Below are 19,250 nucleotides of genomic sequence, written 5' to 3' on the forward strand. Positions count from 1 at the left end.
ACGGCCTTTCTCTTCTCTCCCCCCCCCCCCCCCCCTTCCAAAATATTGGCAGACTCATTCATCCGATCAATTCCTCGTTTGTGCTAATCCTGGTTTCGTTTACGTTGCCGTATTGTTATCTTCCTGCTTGTGTTTATGAATAACGGCTCACTGATCACGGTCAGGTTAACTGGCCACATTCGCTCAAAAGCCATTGCGTACCATGACTGAATTTCGTGAAACACGAAATTACACACATAGCTGACATGTTGTTTTCCGCGTGATTTCACCTGAGTGCATTCAGCCAATTAGACCACGCATTTGGCCAAGCCGTCATTTGAAACAAAAACAAACGACCGCAATCACTATTGGGCGAATGCGGGCCTTTAAGTTGTTTTGATTTCAACTATAGTCTTACGTTGGCTTTTCTTTTTTTTTTTTTATCAGCGTAAGCATATAATAATGAAGCAAAGTGGTTCATAATTTTTTCCCTGATAAGAAGAAATGGAAAAATTATTATTGAGGTGGAGTTTCGTCAATTAAGAAGGCCTAATCGTCACTGGCAACGCAAGTTTCGACACAGACAAAATAAGCCCAGGCGCATTAACTTGTTGTGAATTAGTGTCTTTTGGTGGACTGGGTACTAATGATGAAGACATGCAGTACTTACTTTGTGTGTGTTGCTTATGCGTTTGCTTGCATCGCTAGTGACGACCGAGCTTTTAGTTGATAATGTAAATTGGCCACCGTACAGAGATTCTAAAAGCTGACGTTTCGAGCGTGAGCCCTTCGTCAGAGCGAATAGAGGGATTATGGGTTACGTGTAGTTTTTATAGTAGAGTAGGAGCTACGCTATTGGTGGTAACATGGCAACGTGAAAAATAGGAATATATTAGTTAAATGAAAAGCGTTCGTTAATACCGTGAGGATTAAGGGTGCCGAATTGAAAGATGAATTTTTGTTCCAGACTCTTGCGGCTTTCCGTCGTACCTAGATGTAGGGAAAGGCCGCAGATAGCCATGTGTTTTTTGGAGTGGTTAGGCAGATTAAAATGGCGAGCGACTGGCTTGGATGCATCCTTGTCATTCTTCTCAACATCGCGAGGGTGTTCGCGGAATCGGTCACCTAGTCGTCTACCTGTCTCACCAATGTATAATTTATTGCATAACGTGCAGGTTATGCAATAAATGACATTTGCGGAGGTACATGTGAAACGATCGGTGATCTTAACAGATCGCTTAGGTCCCGATATCTTGCTAGTGTTAAAGCCCCGTTCAAACGGTCATGATAGTTGATGATAGTTGATGATAGTTTCAACTATCATTCACTATCATTGACTATCATGTTTGCGATCAAACGGTCCATGATAGTTCATGATAGTTGACGAAATCGCGCAATGTGCTGGCGTAGCTAACTGGTACCTAGTCTCCTACCGCGCGCGGTTGTAAACAAATATGGCGGGGATTTGAATTTCGTGAAGAAAATGGCTGTGTATCAGCCGAGAAGAGCAGCTATTGCCACAATTTTAGTGGCTGTAATGCAGGATGACATACGTGAAGAGTTGCTGGGCCGCCACAAACGAGGAAGGACGAAAGAGTGGATACGGAGGAAAGAAGAGAAAGGGATGTATCGATTATTCGTCCAAATTATTGTTTTGTTGTTCCTCACAGGACGATGGCAAACTTGCGGTAGCCACATTGCATTGAGCCCGCCTTGGTTACCCCCGCTGACCGAAAAACTATCATGCACTATCATCCGCTCGGTCAAACGGAAAAAACTATCATGAACTATCATGTCGAATTTGAACATGTCCAAACTGCATGATAGTTGATGATAGTTGATGATAGCGAATGATAGTTCGTGTTCAAACGTGCGTGATAGTTGAAACTATCATCAACTATCATCAACTATCATGACCGTTTGAACGGGCCTTAACAATGAAAAGACAAGTTTTGCATCGTGAGCGCGCGCATTTGAAAGTGCCGGGTTGCTAGTTAGTTGGTCTGTTAAAACGCACCAGTACCTCTGCGTTCAATGTACATTAGCAATGGTCAACATGATCAATCTATAATCACCACGGATAGATTTTATCATCATTTATCGGTATCTCTCTGAGTGCACCTCTAGTGGTTTATTCGTGTCGAGAGTGAGAATTTATTCAGATTTAGGTCATTATTGGCTGATCATTTCTCGCTTCTTTACAAGGAGAGCCTGTTAACACGAATAGGGCAACCTTTAGTACCAGTCAACAACATCCAACAACGCAATTTTGTTGCGTTGATGCTTTGGTGGCTGACGCAAAGTGGCCGTAACGTGGGCGCCGCCCGCACAGATTGAATGACGAAATTACGGTTCTATCAAACGACTTTATAAAAGTGTAACGTTGCCATGCTCTGACATGAACTCGAGTCGTCAGCTAGCAAGACTCTCTTTCAGTGATTCAGTTTACTCTTATCAACTCGTTCGGGACAAAACCACATTTTTCTGTTTCACTTCACTTTCTTTAGACCCTTTCATTCGCACTGAATGAATGAGCGCCTTCCTGAACATATTTTAAGTAAAACCACCCGAGGTGCACTCACAGTTATGGTCATCTTCTAATATTTATGCGGTTATGCCATGCCTTACAAACTGCTCTTTTACCAAATAAAAGTCTGCGTGAAGCAATAGTCAACCAATTTGAATTCCCGGTCGCTTTCCTCTAATTATCACTGTATCTTCTTCTTCAATTTAACCTCAACACTGAAACCATTCTTAAGATTTAAAAATTGAACCAATTTGCTTTTGCTTTTACCGGATTCGGTATAATCTTGAACCCACACATTGGGTTTGTAGCAATCCGGATCTCCATGGGTTTGGGCATAGACGACACTTTTTTCCACCTCTTCTCGCAATTTGACTTCTACTTTTCTTTCCTCACTTGCTGAATGATATCTTTCTTCCTGCTGTGCATCATTGGAACTTTTCATGTTCTTCTTCTTTGTTTGGAGATTCAAGCCCGGAATACTTATGCTGAGATAAATGTAGTCAGTCGTGCTTTCAACCATGATGAGAAGATTTTTACTGTTAACTTCCTGGATTGGACCACCGGCTGGAAGGCTAAATGCTTCCCTGAAAAGAACGTAGCCAGTCACACTGTGGGTGAGGCTCGTCCATGATCTTGGCGACTTGAGAAACTTGACGACATGGCCTTGGCGGTTGTTTAACAAAACTTCGTAGACTTTACTTCCACCGGTATCTTGAGCCGTTGCTAGGTCTCCTAATGTCGAATGGTATGTTGATGTTGGTATCAAAACAGCAAATTCGTACTTGCCGTTGTTTGGGGAACTGGTGTGATCGAACCAAGCCGTGCCATACCGGCCCGTGGTATTGGTTTCGCCATCTTCGGTCTTGGAGTTCTGTTTTTTCACGTGGACTCTTAACATCGACTTGCTCGAACTTGGAATGTAGTAAAAATTCCCCTTTGTGTCTGTGAGCGTTGTGTAACTATTACTAGAGGACGGTGCGGAGTCACCGCTGAGGGAGTCCGAGTAGGTTTTATCGACTCCGTTCACCTTGATTTTCGATGAGGGGTCTCCGCTGAACAGTTTATCTTGGAAAAGAGTGGTTTGGACTATTTTGTTATTTGTGTTTGTTGCCGTGATGTGAGTTCCTAGGCTCACGATCAAGTTTTCAAAAAAGAAAAATGATTTTTTGAACTGAAACGTGATTCTACCACGCCAATCTGTTGAATCAAACTTATAATCAGGCTGATTGAAATCCATGCCGAAAATTCCGTTTTCTAAAAGATATGTTCCTTTAAACGTCAGGCCCCCAGCTAGCTCCCGTTTGTTGTAAAACCTGGCTTCCCCTATGTTTAAGTCATCAATATTTGAGTCTCCAAGGGCTATAGTTGTGGTTCCAGGAACTTTAGCCCAGTCCCATCCGTTTTCAACGTCGTGAACTTTTAGAATCGCTTCGCTGTTTGCAATCAGGAGTGCTCCATGACTAGCAAACATTCCGTATATATTTTCCTTGTTTGGTTTATTTTCGAAGTCCCAGAGAACTTTGGTAAACCCTTTAGCTGTTGCTACCCAATCTTTACGACGATGTATCGATAAAACCGCGTAGTTCTTCGACCAGTGACCTTCGGGAGAGGGCTCCGCAGAAATGCTTTTTGACGCAGAGGTGGTTTGCACCTTGAATATAAGGATAACATATTAGATTCTAAGCCATGAATACCAAATTCTCATTAGTAATATGTGTTTGAATGGCCTTAGATTAAAAAAAAAGAAAACTTTGCACTTACAGAAAGTTTAGTCCCCGATGAGGTTATCTTTTTTAGACCTATTTTAGAGTTGGTTAGAAAATCAGATACCTTCTAACAAGAGTCCTCGAAAATAATCATACAATTTTTGACACCAAAGTTCATGGTTGTGTTATTCATTTGAGTTATTGCGTCTAGCGAAGGATAGAAAGGGTGCACAAGGACTGGGCAATTCCTCCTTATGTCATGCAGGACACTGTATCTAAAAATGCGTTAAAACTGGCCAAGCGTTGGAAGCAGCCACTTCTGAGATGTCTCCCTTTTCCCGGGTTACTTTTGTTTTCTGATGAATGAATGAATGAATGAATTAATTAATTAATTAATTAATTAATGTTTATTTGCCACACAATAATATTGCAAAGACAATCAACATTAAGAGTAAAGTCATTAATATAAAAAAAAGGATAGATGTAAGAATGCAAAAATATCTGCGGTACGCAGTTTAGCAGATATTTGTTTTCTGCACGATCTTATACGGTTAATTAGGTGCATTATGGTGTCTGTTTGTGTCCCGGTATTTAAGCGGTGTTAAGTATTTTTCATATGGTTATATAAGTGTCTTGTTCATTCGTATTCATCCTTCGGGTCTGTGTACGCCTACTACCCACAGTTTCGTTTTTGCTTTCGCTTTCGCTATGCCCAAGGAGCAGCAGCAAAGGTCTTCGGTTTCGACCGTTACTGTTAACGACGATTCAGGCGCTGCTATCAACCCTTCTATTAACGAGTTAATCCAGTCTTTCGTTGCCGAGTCTATCGGTGCTTTGGCTGATAAACTTTCGCAGATTATCGACGATCGTCTGTTCGGTTTCGCCAGGCGGTTTTTGGAGGAAAATGGTTCCATGGTCGAGCAAGCCGTTAAAAGGGCGCGTCGAGAAAGTTACACCTGTAAGAGAAAGGGAAACCAACGGTAGCTGGACCATATGCCGTTCAAGTGCTGGACAAGTTTGACGAAGCATCCGTCGCTTTGAAAGGAAAGTCCTAAGACAAGGTCAAGGACGCTTTGGACGCAGGATCTTGGGGCGTTGTTTTAAGATAAGTAGTTTTCTTTACTTTTCACGTTAGACTTGCTTTGTTTTTACCTTCGGATTTATGGCGTTACTCACAGGCCATATCCAATATTCTCCAGGATTTGTAGTCTTTTTCGTTTCTTGTTTTTCTATTAACTTCTGGTAAGTGCAGAATGCAAAAATATCTGCGGTACGCAGTTTAGCAGATATTTGTTTTCTGCACGATCTTATACGGTTAATTAGGTGCATTATGGTGTCTGTTTGTGTCCCGGTATTTAAGCGGTGTTAAGTATTTTGCATATGGTTATATAAGTGTCTTGTTCATTCGTATTCATCCTTCGGGTCTGTGTACGCCTACTACCCACAGTTTCGTTTTTGCTTAATTTATTGTTTGGCCCTTGACAGCTATCAGTTTGATTACATATATATATTTTGTTTTGATTTCTTTATAGTGCGGGGAATTCGGCCCCTTTAGTGTTTTTTGTTTAAAGTCGTCCGATTCTTCAGAGACCAACCCGCGCCGTGCCCGACTAGATACAGGAGAGGACTTTCACTCTTCACTGAGTGTGATTTTGCTGTCCATCGGTTTTTCGGATGATTTTTGTTTCGGCATTGTTTGTTCAGGAGTTAAAGGCCGTTTAAATTCCTCCGTTAGTTTTTGGGCATCCACCTTGGACGCTCCTCAGTTTACTCTCGATACCTTTTCCTATGGCTATCGACTTCCTTTTGTCAGTTATCCAGCCCTGTGTTTTTTAAGCAATATTCGTCGGCTCTTAGGCATCCCGACTTTGTTCTTCGTGCTATTTCTGAGCTTTTGGACAATGCCTGTATCGTGGAGCATGGTAGTCTCCTTTTTGAGTTAACCCTTTGACGGTTGCGGAGGACAAGAAGCTTCGCTAGGTGATCGATCTTAGGTACGATTATTGCCGTCTCGTTCGTTTTAGTTTGAGTACGAGGACCTTCGCTCGCTCTCGCAGATTCGTCAGGAAGGGCATTGGTTCTTTACCTGGGACCTCAAATCTGGATACCACAATGTTGATATTTTTCCGGAACACTAGAAGTATCTATAGGTTTTGCTTGACCCTTAAGCGGCGGACTTGAGTATTCCACTTTCACGGTTTTACCCTTCGGTCTCAGCAGTGCGTGTTTTTGTTTCGCTAATTGTTGCGTCCATTAGTTAATCGCTGGCGATTTATGGGGCATAAATCTTTTGTTTATCTCGACGACGGCAGTCAGCCCGATAGGACATCAGACGTCGCAGCAGCTTTTGCTCAGCGAAAGGATTTTGACTCTTCCGGTCTCCTTGTTAATGAGGGGAAGTCGTGCTGGGTTCCGATGCAAGTGGGCGAGTGGCTAGGTTTTGTGATCGACGCCTTTTCTATGTCGTTTCGGATTCCTAAGAAGAAAGTTTGCAAGCTTTAGCTTTCGCCATTCAAATCAATTCATCGTCCTACCGTGAATTAGCCAGGATCGCCACTTCCATTATTTCGGTTTCCTTGGCGGTTGGGCCTATTTCCCGTCTTCTGACTAGGCAGATGTACTTAGCTGTAGAGTCTAGGTCGGCTTTGGATCACACTTTTCGCTTCCCTCCCGCTCTGCTAGAGGAATTGAAGTTTTGGTTTAATTACATTGAATCGTTTAGTGTTTACTCCATTCGGCCTCCCCGTGATTCGTCCACTGTTGTTTTTTCCTACGCGAGCGACGCAGCCTTCGGAGGGTTATCCGCCTTCCTCGACGGCTCTGTGGCCAGCGGTCGACGATCGACGATTTCGGTCCAAAGTTCTACTTTTCGCGAAGTGAAGCCGTTGATTATGTTTTGCTTTGTTTTGTTGAGCACCTATAGCCCAAGAAGGTAAAAATTTTTAATCACAATCTTAGTGCCGCCAGAATAGTTTCTGTTGGTAGCTCTAAGGTCCGTCTTCTCTGGCTCTGAGCATCTATTGTTTTGTTTTTCTCATGGTATTGCCTTGTAGCGCAGTGGATTCCCAGGTCGCTCACCGGGAGGGCCAATCATTTAAGCCAGTTCGTTGACAAGGATGATCGACGGGTGAATCAACCGTGTTTCGACTGGTTGATGCCAAATGGGGTCCCCAAGCGATCGACCGTTTTGCCTCCTATTAAAACTCTCTGCTTCCGCTTTTCAACTCCAAGTTTGCTTCTCCCGGTTGCACCGGTGATGATGCCTTGGTCCAGGATTGGAGTGGAGAGAATAACAGGGTTTGCCCTCCGGTGGGTCTCGTCGTGAACGCCGTTCGAGTTCTCACGGCTTGTTCCGGTCGTGGGACTTTGATTATTCCGGAATGGCCGTCGGCCTTCTTTTGGCCTCTTTTATTGTGATGGACCTTCACGGTTTGAGTCGTTCGTCAGGGAGGTTTTTGTGCTTCCTGCCAAACACGATCTCATTTTGGAAGGCCGAGGTCAGATGCAGATCTATAAGTCTCACCCTTCCGTTTTTCGCAGTTGCCCAAAATTCAGAATGTTAGCTTTGCGTGTGGATTTTGGGTAAGTTTTTGGTCGTGTTACGGATAGTGTTTAATTTCGAGCCTGATTTGGCGTATTTTGGGCCTGAATTGGCATACTTTGAGCCTGAATTGGCATATTTTGAGCCTGATTTGGCACATTTTTCTCCCGAATTGGCACATTTGAGCCTGTTTTGTCGTGCTTCGAGTTTATTTGGTCTCGTCGTGGTTTGTACCTGTATCGGTATTTTTGGTCATTGGCGCAGTAGCTGTTTGATTCTCGCAATATTTTTTCTTTTCTTTCAGATGTCCTGAGTTCCGGGATTTGGCTTGAAACGGCCTCATTGACCAATTCTTCGTTGAGTGACTTGATTCCATGCCTCATTGATCTGCAATTGGGTGCTAAGGCTCCGTCCACGGTGCTGAAGTACAAATCTGGCTGGCTGCGGTAGCACAAGTGGGCTTTGTCGAAGATTGGTGTCTTCGTTAATCCAGGAAAACCTTTGCATATTGCATTATTTATTTGTGAATTAGCTGAGCGTTCGTTTGAGAATAACACTGGTGTATCTTCTATAGAATCTGCCGTTTATGCTATTAGGTGGGGCCACGCAATGGCTGGTATCGAGGCTTGTCCTGTTAGCCATCCCTCTGAGTAAGGTTTACTTTAGAAGGATCCAAAAGAACGCTTGCGTGCCCACTTCAGCCTAAGGAGCCGCTGTCGGTAACACTGTACAGCCGATTGCTGCGCATTTTGCCGCTAGCTCTTCGCTTTCCGATCTTCGTTTTTTTTTTTTTTTTTTTTGTTTACCCTTTCAAGTTGGTTTTGCTGGCTTTTTTCGCGTTGACGAGATTAAGAATATAGCACTTTCGTGATGTCTCTATATTTTGTGTTCGTAAGTCAGTTTACGTGCCTCAGCGCGAAAACGACGGGCATAGATCCGGCTTGTAGGAAACTATCTGGTGATTTGTTAGATGTCCATGCTGTTTGGAGGTGCAAATCCGCTGATTTGGCGTATTTTGGGCTTGAATTGGCATATTTTGAGCCTGACTTGGCATATTTTGAGCCTGATTTGGCACATTTTTTAGGCTGATTTGGCATATTTTGGGCCTGAATTGGCGTATTTTGAGCCTGAGTTAGCATAGTTAGAGCCTTATTTGGCGTGCTTCGAGTTTATTTGGTCTTTGGCGCAGTAGTTGTTTGATTTTCACGATATTTTTTCTTCTCTTTCAGATATCCTAAGTTCCCAGATTTGGTTTGAAGCGGCCTTATTAACCGATTCTTTGAGTGTCATGAAAAACGATCAGCACACGGAAGGCCACACTGCTGTTCTCGCTAGATCTGGCAAGGTTGCTTGTCCTGTGGCTGTGACCGAGCGGTTGGTTAAGCTTTTGCCGCAGTCTTCCTCTGCGTTCCCATTAGTTCGTAAAATTATGAAAGCCAAGTCTAAGGAGCATTTTCATTCTAGTTTGGGTGTTTCCATGACCACTTAAAGGGTGGAATTTAAGTGGCATATTAAGCCACTTGTTAGGGAAGTTTCTAAGTACGGTACGCACAGTATGAACTCTGGTGCGGAGTCCAATCCGGCTTGTAGGAAAATAGCTGATGTTTTGTTAGATATCCATGCTGGTTGGAGGTGCAAATCCGCTAATCAATTTAGTTGTTTCTGTTGTTCGTTTTTCATTGTCTTATTTTGTATTTTCTAGTATTCACTGGCGATTATTTATTCAGAATTAGATTTTCCCTTTTGCTGGTTTTGTAATTTTTTAGTAATTTATTTACAGTCCTGGCGGGGGACGTGAGTTGTGCCTGGCCCGTCCCAGATTTCCTGTACCCTTTTTTCCTAAGGGGTTTTTTGGGGAAGGTTTTTTCTGGCCACCCTGGTACGCTTACACGTAGCTTTAGTTTATTTAACCTTGCTGTAGCTATGCTCCTTTTTTAATTGGTCCCTCATTAAAGTGGGTTATGGCGTTACTCACAGGCCATATCCAATATTCTCCAGGATTTGTAGTCTTTTTCGTTTCTTGTTTTTCTATTAACTTCTGGTAAGTGCAGAATAATTGTGGCAAGGAGACCCCAAGAAACCACCGGGCTTATAAGAGGGGCCCCCTCATATGCCTATCATTAATCTAAAGAATCTTACGCAATGTTTGTGCGGTATAACTAACGCAGTTTCTTTTAAAAGAAACCCTAACATATTTTTCTTGAAGTTCAGATAGCTTGATCCAGGAAGAGAGTTCCAGATTTTTGGACTTTGATAAAGAATTGTAAATTGTTTGATGTTAGTGCAACAAAAATGTGGCCGATAATTGTTGGCTATTCTACTATCGTAGTTGTGCACTTTGCGGCTTGTTTCAAATAAATTCAAAAACATCGAAGGCAATAACTGATTGTGATAATACAACATGAACTTAGAAGTTTGAAATGAATTTATTTGAAAAATGTCCATGATGCCTAGTTTTCCAAATAAAGGAGCAGTATGCGCTCGGTAATTTGAATTTGTTATTGCTCGCACAGCACGCTTTTGCAAGTAGAATATTTTATATTTAAGGTGGCTTCATATAGTTTCCTGACCGCGCGCAACCTGGATAGGATAGAGCGAAAGAGATGCATGAAGATCAATCGATAACGTCTAGTGTTTGAACAATGGAACTCGACCAAAAGCAAAAAGCGAACCTCATTGTTCAAGTCATTTGTGGATATCACCATGTGCCGCGTAAACACTATTCAGACCATACATACATTCTCATAATGGTGTCACTTTTTTTTTTTTTCATTCTTTTTTCACCTTATTTCCTTTAAATCTTGTTGTTACAGGGGCTTTTTATTGACAGTGATGGTTACTTGCATGAGAAAGGGCACCTATTGCATCCAGATAGTTGTAGTCAATTGATACCATCACGGTGTAATGTCCTACATCCAATTACTCCTTGGGTGGTGATCTATCTCCAATGAAACCACCCATTCAAACAAAGGGAACCTTGATGCCACAACCCGCGGCTTCATAGTTAACAATTCCAAAAGATCTGTGATATCTAAGCTTGCAACCTTATCAGCAAAGTGTCGGTTAAATAGTTGAAGTCTCTTGGTATAGACTATCATCGTGGTTTTCATAACAGTAATCATTTTACCGCCAGAACTTGTTTCAAGTAGGCAAAGGCTCCAAGTATACACCATCATAGTGGATTTCAGTTGTCATTTTACCGCCAAAACTTTACGGAAGACAATTGTTTCAAGTGACCAAATGCGACGTTTCTTCTGATCGTGCCTCCTCGGTGCTGTTTTGGCAATGACTATCACAGTTAAATATTAGGATTGGTCAAATTGAAAACGACTTGAAACCCGGTTACCTATCACCACAAAATGATTTTAGTTTGTGTCTCGACAAACATGATGTCCAGTGCACCGCATTGTTCTGGTTGAAACAATTGTGATCTTTAGAATGATTGCTGATTACTGTGGACAATGACCATTTTAAAAAAATCTCCACTTACTTTCTTCATTATGTCTAAAGCTCCCAGAGTGTTAAAATAGTACTTGCTTTTTTTAATTCTCCCTCCTTTCAAATATTCTATCATGTCTGGGTCACTCTCGTCATATAAGCGCAGAAACATCTCTGGTCCCTTTACACCAGTTACTGTTATTCCTGATTGCACCGTTGAGGTTGGAGGATTAGAAACACTGATGTAGGCATATCCTGGCAAGGCCTTGAAGAGCACTTTATTGAAGTAATTTGGAAAGCGCCCATTCACACTGTTTGGTGTGGAATATTTGGCCGACATAAGACGCATTGTTTCAAGTCCTCGCCTGATGTTGTTGACCGATGTTGCCGACAGGGAAAATTCAGTTCCATGAAGAAGGTATTGGACCAATGCTGCATTGTGTAAGGCTTGTGGAACATAGGCGGATCCATAAAACGCTTTGTGGTGATGTCCGGTGTAATCGGGTTTCATAACTCCTCCAAGACCCTCGTTTACAGCTATTGAGTTATCCAACCATTTAACTAGGGCTTCCATGTCTCTTATTCTTGCTTTAATTTCTACATCCGTGTCCTTTGGCATCGTTAGCACGATAAGAATTCTAAACAAACATAATGTTATCATACGATCTGCAGTTGTGCCTCTATATTCGAATGCGGGTGATTGATAAACCTCTCCAAACTCGTTGTACCATTTGGCTGTGTTGATAAGGTCCTCCAACCTGCTTTTGTTTGTGGCCATACTCAGTGAGTCACTGATGAGAAAGAGAGTGTGCGAGAAGCCGGAACCGTCTCTGTTCATTTCGTGGTCCAATGAGCCAAGGCCACTTCCGTCGGCGAATCCTTGATCTTTCACAAAATCGAGAAGGCTGTTGATTTTGCTTAATCGGTGAAGATTAAGAGCTTTGATGGTAGCTTTTACTTGATCAGCTTGAAGGCTAGATGAAGTGGGAAGGAAGTCTTTCAATACTTCTTGCATGGCCTGGTGGCCACCCGCGATGGCTTCGTATGCAGTGTTCTTAACAGATGTGTTAGCAGAATTGAGGTTATTAAGTTCGGCTAAAACAGTGCTGTCTATTTCGGCAGTACGAGATCTAAGATAATATTCCACTGCCAATGGCAAAAGAATTTTTGAAATGACCTCCCCAAACTTTTTTTTATTTCTGCAGTTTCTGCAGAACAAAGGAGGTCCCACGGGTTTCTTACTTTCGAAAGTCAAAGCATCATAAGACTGGTGTGCTTGTTGAATACTTCCCTGCAGAGAATCCCATCTGTGTTTGAGAAAACTTTCGCTTGGGAAGTTAGGGGTTGTTTTGGTTTCGTCGAGGTACCAGTTCTTAAGCCGGCTCTTAATCACATCAAAACTAGCTTTCTTCTCTTGATCAATTCTCGAGGGTAACGGAGGTACGGGTTGTTGACTCCAGTGATAAGTTCGTTGCCAAGTGTTACTTGCGTCATACTGATCCACTCCTCTGATTGGTGGAACTATCTTGTCACGTGACTGTTTACCAAGCGCCGATTTAAACTCCAGTAAGTCGATGTAGATAATATCTGCGCCACTTAAGGTGAAGAGGATAACTTTGGTTGGAGCAATGCTGGTGCTTGGAGGTTTGCATTCTGTAAATTTTACCCAGATACCTCTCCATCCTTGAAAATTCAGACTCGCATCAAAAGTGCAGATACTTTGTGAGCTTCCTGCATTTTCTTTGAACTTGATTGACAGGGATTTTCCTGGTGAAGCACTTTCTTTGTAGAACCAAACTTTGACACCACCCCTTCGAAACCACTGAGTAGTAATTTTATGGGCATTTGACAGATCTAGGCGCAGACTCGAGGGAGAGTTCGAGGTTGCTTGCCATTTCAAGGATTTTTGTCCGAGCTTTACGGTCTTCTTGTTTGTGGACAATGTTTTCGAACCAGCACTTGATGGTACAATCCGAAAGCAGTTTGTGTCTCCTGAATCTTCGAAATCAAAAACGTGGTCTTTCTTACAAACGCTGGACGAAGAGGAGTCTGAAAATTAAAAAGTAGAATAAATTTATTATGGGAAGAATGTGGCAGTTTAGTCGGTTTTTCCGCAATGTAAATGAATTTGGGACTTAAGTGCAATTTTAGTTAACCGAACACTGTATTTCTCAAGTCGCCTGAAAAGGTGCAGCTGATCTTTGCGTTTTAAAATACGTATAAGAAGAGATCTAAAGTACAATATGATGGTAAAATTTTACACCAAAAGGTTCTTAAAATCCACAAGTATCTTTAGAAAACTACTAAAAACGACGACGTTTTGACGTAACGGTTGCATAACGTCATCATGTATCAAGTCAAGAAATATGAATAAGATAGTGTAAATACTAAGATTCTATGTAATATGTTGGACCGACTTGCATATGACCCCTAACAGTGACTCCAACTGTCCTTAAATGATATGGTTCCAAAAGTTTAGTTAGTCGTCGATATTAACCCCTAATAACTTTTAAATTGTAGGGCTACAAATTACATTAATGTTTGTTATATAATAATAATAATAATAATAACTTATATTTCTATAGCGGTATATACAAAAGATCTATATCACTTTACAAACTAATTAATATCTAACTAACAATAACACTAAAAAGAAAGAGTCAATTAAAAGCAAGTCTAAAAAAGATAAGTTTTCAATCTGGATTTACATACTTTAGCTGACCGACTTATCCTTGTCCAAGAAAATTTCGTTCCAGTGCTTTGGGGCAGCGACCGAAAAGGCCCTGTCCCCATAGCTCTTCAGGCGCACATTCGGTACTTCTAATAACTGTTTGCCAGCTGATCTAAGATTTCTTGTAGGGTTGTATGGGACTATAAGTTGACTTAGATACGGAGACGCGAGATTATTCAGAGCTTTAAAGGTTAACAGTAATACTTTAAAGGTAATTCGCTGCTCAATGGGTAACCACTGTAGCTCCTTAAGAACGGGGCAAATGTGCGCAGCCCTAGGTTGCCCAGCTACAAGGCGTGCAGCGCAGTTTTGAACGCGCTGGAGCTTCTGAATCATATACTTCGGTGTCCCAAGGAGCAACGAGTTACAATAGGCCTTTTGCAACTAACGATCACATGGTACAAAATCCGCCATGCTGGAGGGCAAGCTCATTATTATTCCCCCACTGGGACATTAAAACAAAGAGACCTGAACCAGTCAAGCTTGACTTGCCGTTGTCTTAATGTCCCAGTGGGGGAATGATAATGAGCTTGCCCTCCAGCATGGCGGATTTTGTAACATGTGATCGTTAGTTGCAAAAGGCCTATTGTCAAGTCGACAGGTAACATAAGCATGGACGAGAGTCTTTGTGCTCTCAGAAGTCAGATATATATAAATCATGCTTAGTTGTCCATTTTTTTTCGTACTTTGAAGAGGTCGCAAATGAAGGTGCTTTTGTCAAAACCATGTTCAGACTCCAGATGCTTGCCAATTGTAGAGATCTTGTGTTCGGCCACGCCACGCAATGATGTAAGTATCGATCGAGCAGTATACCGTACCCGACAAAGTTTCCTTCGCACAAACCACATAGCTGGTTTCACCTCTTTAGTTTTTTACTTGTGAACACGTTTGACATTAATGCCGACTTTAAAACTAATGACGTAAAGATCCTTACGTTCTCGATCAGCAGATGCTTGGAATTTAAAAGGAAGTTTAAAATAAATGAGTGGAAAAGTTTTGAATCCGTGGTTTCTTTAGGTGTTCCCCGCTTTTGCCGTTTCCTTTGGATGACTAACTCAATCAGATTGGGATAACGCAATTTGTGGAACAAGGCACGGAGTCATTTCACATTCTGATGAGAAAGTAACTTGCACAAACTTGCATTATGCATGGTGTTGTGCAGACTTGATTGGTGCCGATTATTAAATATAGCTCATGTAAGACGCGAAACTTTTACAATAAATAATAATAACAAATAATAAATAGAATTTATTTATATAGCGCTTATATCAATAGCTGTTCTAAGCGCTTTACAATCACTTCTATCCAAACTAATTAAGACAGTGTCTAAAGAATAAATAGATATTTTTCACGTATATAAATTTATTCATATACTCCAAGAAAAACTTAAAAGCTAATAAATATTGACAATTCATAGCTATGTAAAATATGCTTGGCTAAATAAGATGAAGATTATGCAGTAGGGTCGGAGACCTGTCGCATTATTGAATGGAGAGGCCAAATGGTGTCGGTCGTCGTGGGTTTCTCATTGACCGTAATAGACCCTATTCGAATTCTCAGTATTGGACTGGAACTACAATAGCTTGCAATAGAGGATAATGCGGGGATATCTTTTGAAATGCTTTTTAATATATTCCCCCGCATTAGCCTCCATTGCAAGCTAGTTCCAGTCCAATGCTGAGAATACGAATATGGTCTATTAGATGCATGTAGATTTTGATAAGTATCACGAAGTGTCCTCAACTGTGACGTTACGTAAGTCTGGAAATATACGCGATAAACGTCACGAAGTGTCCCCCCAAAATCCTCTGTTCAATTAAGAATAACAGGTTGGGATTTAACCCTTACCCAGCTTCCAATAGTCAGGGTTAGAGTAAGGGCACTTGGCACGAGTCATGACCAGTGGCACACCATGCACACACGACCCACGAGCTACGATACAACACGTGCGACCCACCAATCACCCATGCCAATTCCTCCACAGTTTTAACAGAGAGTAGAGCGCACCATTTACAATGAGACAATTGCGGTTTTATCGCAGTTCCCAGTCTGCAGGAATAATCGCCCATCTCTCAAGTGGTTTACCTCGAAAAGGCCTTACACCTGACAATGTCCGAAAAATCTACTTGTTCAGATGGGCGAAAATCACGTGACCAAAACCGCTAGGAAATTTGTGCCACAAATTCAGCTTGAAATAAGCTTTGTAGTGTATGTATTAGGGTTTTGTTACTACACATTGTGAAACCTGGGCGTTCTACAGCTTGCAATTGAACAGCTATTGAACTATGGAAGCAATTTGACCAGCCGAGCTTCCATAAAACCAACAATTATTTATCGAGCGAGGTTTACGTTAATAGCGGTGGATATTTGCCTAGCCCCGATTACACGAAAGCCTTTTTTTCTCGGGATGCTTCAAAATACTTTGCCTATAGGGCTACTCAATCGGAACTTACGAAAAGCACTATTCGGTTTGTTCTCTACCATGTTGGGTTAACCATTGTGTTCTGGTGATGATCCCCGTGTTGTTGCTGTTGTGCAGACAGTTGAATGAATTACATCGTCACTTTGAAGGAGTCTTCGGCGGTACGACGACATTTTGAAGGCCAACCGAAAGAGACGGAAGCCAAACACCATTGTAACTGGCGACACGAGCGCAAGAGTGAGGAAACATTTGATTCTGACATAGGGGTAGGAATTCAAGAGAAAAAATTGAAGTCTTTTATTAACAGATTATTATTCTTGCTATTTTTGAGGGCGGCTGAGTGTCTCTGAAATAGATCTGCACTCGATCATGAGGACCCACTTGAGCAAAAGAAACCAAGATTCCATTGCCTATTCATTCTTTGTGCCGATGAAAAATACGTCTAGCATTCCCGCCCGCCGGTCCTTACATGTTAGTTCTACATTAACATATTTCACTCATTCTCCATGTTCTACACAAAGTACGAGTTTCATTCGATATTGACCTACCCGAATAAGGAACAATAACCACCAGAAAGGCCAAAAGCTGAAATGAATACCATAGGAACATTTCGCTTCTCGACAGCTTCTGTTAAAAGAAAAACATTTTATTAAGTACTATTACTACTACTACTACTACTACTACTACTACTACTACTACTACTACTACTACTACTACTACTAATGACAATGATAATAATGATAATAATAATAATAATAATAATAATAATAATAATAATAATAATTTACATTTAAGGTCTATAAAATAAATGAATAGATGGTTTTCACCAGACGTCAGAGCAGCCATGTTGGTGCACATAACAATAGAGTAAAAAGTCATTTGGGAATTTGACTCAATTACATTGAAAGACATGAGCCATAATTTGCTGTCGTTTGGTGCAACAACACGGCCGTCTCATCACGTGATTGAAAACCATCTATGCAGTGCACCTTAGTATATTTACAAGACCGTAATTGTTCTGTAGTGATTACCTTATAAGGGAATCCTTGCTGACGTCATTGTTTACATTTTTTCCTGCAACATACGAGTTTTCTCGCAGAAGACCTCATGCTATTTACAAATTGACTTCAAAAGATGAAAGAACTGGTCAAACGTAGTTATAAATGTCCAATTTTAATTAGTGGGTAATAGGACTGAGTCCAATTCGGTACGTAATCATACGAGTGGTAACAAAATCCGCGGGAGTCCGATTTGTTTATCACGAGTATGATTACAGACCGAATGGGACTCCACTCAGTCCCATTACCAATTAATTGTAATTTCAGAGAAAAGAAGAAGAGCCAAGTTATGAAATAAAGGGAAAATTTGCATTAAAAGACTGACAAGGGAAAAATAGGTAGTTTTTTTAACCAATCACAGTCGAGGAAATTGTAATTTTTACGATTAAGCCTTTTAGCTTTAATAACGTGTCAGTTATTAGCCATCAAAAACTAATGCATTCTTGAGTGGAAACGACGCTAATGAAATCATACATTCTTTTTAAAATTTCAAAACGTTGAAGCATCATTTTTCAGACATAATTACCTCGGGTTCAATTTTTCAGAGATAGCTCATTCTGCAATGTACTTTTCAATTCTGAGCCAACTGATTTGAAAACGACAGCTTTGTGCTAAGGAGGCAAAAAATGTAAACAAAGATTCCCCTATATATCGGCAAATAAGATGGCCGAGCAGACCCACGAATTGCTTTAAATGCTATTAATTTTAATAAGCTAAATTCTCTTCTTTCTTCAAACATCTACATATACCTTTATACTCGCGTTAGCGGGAGCTATAAACAGTTATCACTCTAAACTAAACTTTAAATGAGTAAATACATAATTTTGTATAATTAAATTATTAAATTATTTTAAATAATTATTAATTGAATTAATTAATTAATTAATTAAAATTTTAAATAATTTACATAAAAAAGTTCATCTAATCAGACTTAATCTCTTAAGGAGTTCTTAGTTACTCAATCTCTCCTTAAAAGTTATCTAGAGAATTTTAGCTGAGACAATTTCTGATGGAAGCCTGTTCCCATTCTTTAACTGTTCTTCGAAAAAAACAAAATATTAAAATTAAAGACATCATTACTTCCGTGCTCAATACAATATTTGAAGTTGTAAGTTCCACGGGTAGGGGTTTCATCAGCTAATTTGCTTTTTTCACAAATTCGATCTGATTGGATGAAAGGAAGCTTTGGCGGAATTTTCATATATGAGAATTGTTCCGCGGCACGCAATGCCTGTCGGTTGAAGGTGGGCCTTTAACGTGAATTATTTCATTCGTAATTCTGTACATTGTACATAAACAAGCATATTGACGGCTAAAAGTTAGCTAGAGATTCACATTCCAGGTCTCTAATCATTGAGGTAACACTTGATGTATATCTGTAGTCGCTTTTACAAAAACGAACAGCCGCCCATTGTGTGTTCTTCAACTTATCTATGTCGTCACACTGATAATACGGATCCCAAACAATTGAAGCATATTCCAGTTTTGGTCAAAGTGTCTTATACAAGGTACTTTTGGTAAAGTCTTAATTGCTTTGAAAGATATTTCATGACGATGCTTGTTCAACCTCAAATTTGAATCCAGTGTGACTCCCAAATAGGAGTGCAGTTCAACATAGGTTAAAATAGCATTGCAAAAAGTATATATTCCAGTAAGTGGGTTTTTCTGCTTGGATATGCACATAATAAAATGTTTCGCTGGGTTGAAGAAAAGAAGAAAGCAAATTAAAATCAATTATGTCATTGATATTGTTCACATATTTTCCATGGACAGAGCTTGCAGCGGCTTATTGAATCCCTAGGAGACATTTAAGTAAAATAGGATGGTAAGGGAGAGTTAAGCGAGTCT

At 40.8% G+C, this 19,250-nt stretch overlaps 1 protein-coding gene across 1 annotated transcript; it reads right to left on the reverse strand.

Annotated features, from left to right (window-relative positions):
* Window positions 1–421: 421 nt before the first annotated feature.
* LOC138041181 (chondroitin sulfate ABC exolyase-like) lies at window positions 422–16,967 on the reverse strand. Its single transcript, XM_068886950.1, has 4 exons — window positions 16,893–16,967; window positions 11,244–13,240; window positions 1,971–4,157; window positions 422–698 (listed from the first exon to the last, which is right to left on the reverse strand). Exons 1-3 carry the CDS (start codon window positions 16,951–16,953, stop codon window positions 2,688–2,690), a joined length of 3,528 nt encoding a protein of 1,175 aa, XP_068743051.1. The 5' UTR covers window positions 16,954–16,967; the 3' UTR covers window positions 422–698; window positions 1,971–2,687.
* Between the last annotated feature and the right edge of the window lie 2,283 nt (window positions 16,968–19,250).

Source organism: Montipora capricornis, chromosome 3, assembly GCF_036669925.1.
Source record: "Montipora capricornis isolate CH-2021 chromosome 3, ASM3666992v2, whole genome shotgun sequence".
Classification (NCBI taxonomy): Eukaryota; Metazoa; Cnidaria; class Anthozoa; order Scleractinia; family Acroporidae; genus Montipora; species Montipora capricornis.

Coding starts and splice junctions, on each gene's coding strand:
- LOC138041181 (XM_068886950.1), bottom strand. CDS start 16,953: ATGTTCCTATGGTATTCATTTCAGCTTTTGGCCTTTCTGGTGGTTATT. Junction 13,241..16,892: donor GGTTATTGTTCCTTATTCGG/GTAGGTCAATAT, acceptor TTTAATTTTCAG/ACTCCTCTTCGTCCAGCGTT. Junction 4,158..11,243: donor CTTTAGACATAATGAAGAAA/GTAAGTGGAGAT, acceptor CTTATATTCAAG/GTGCAAACCACCTCTGCGTC.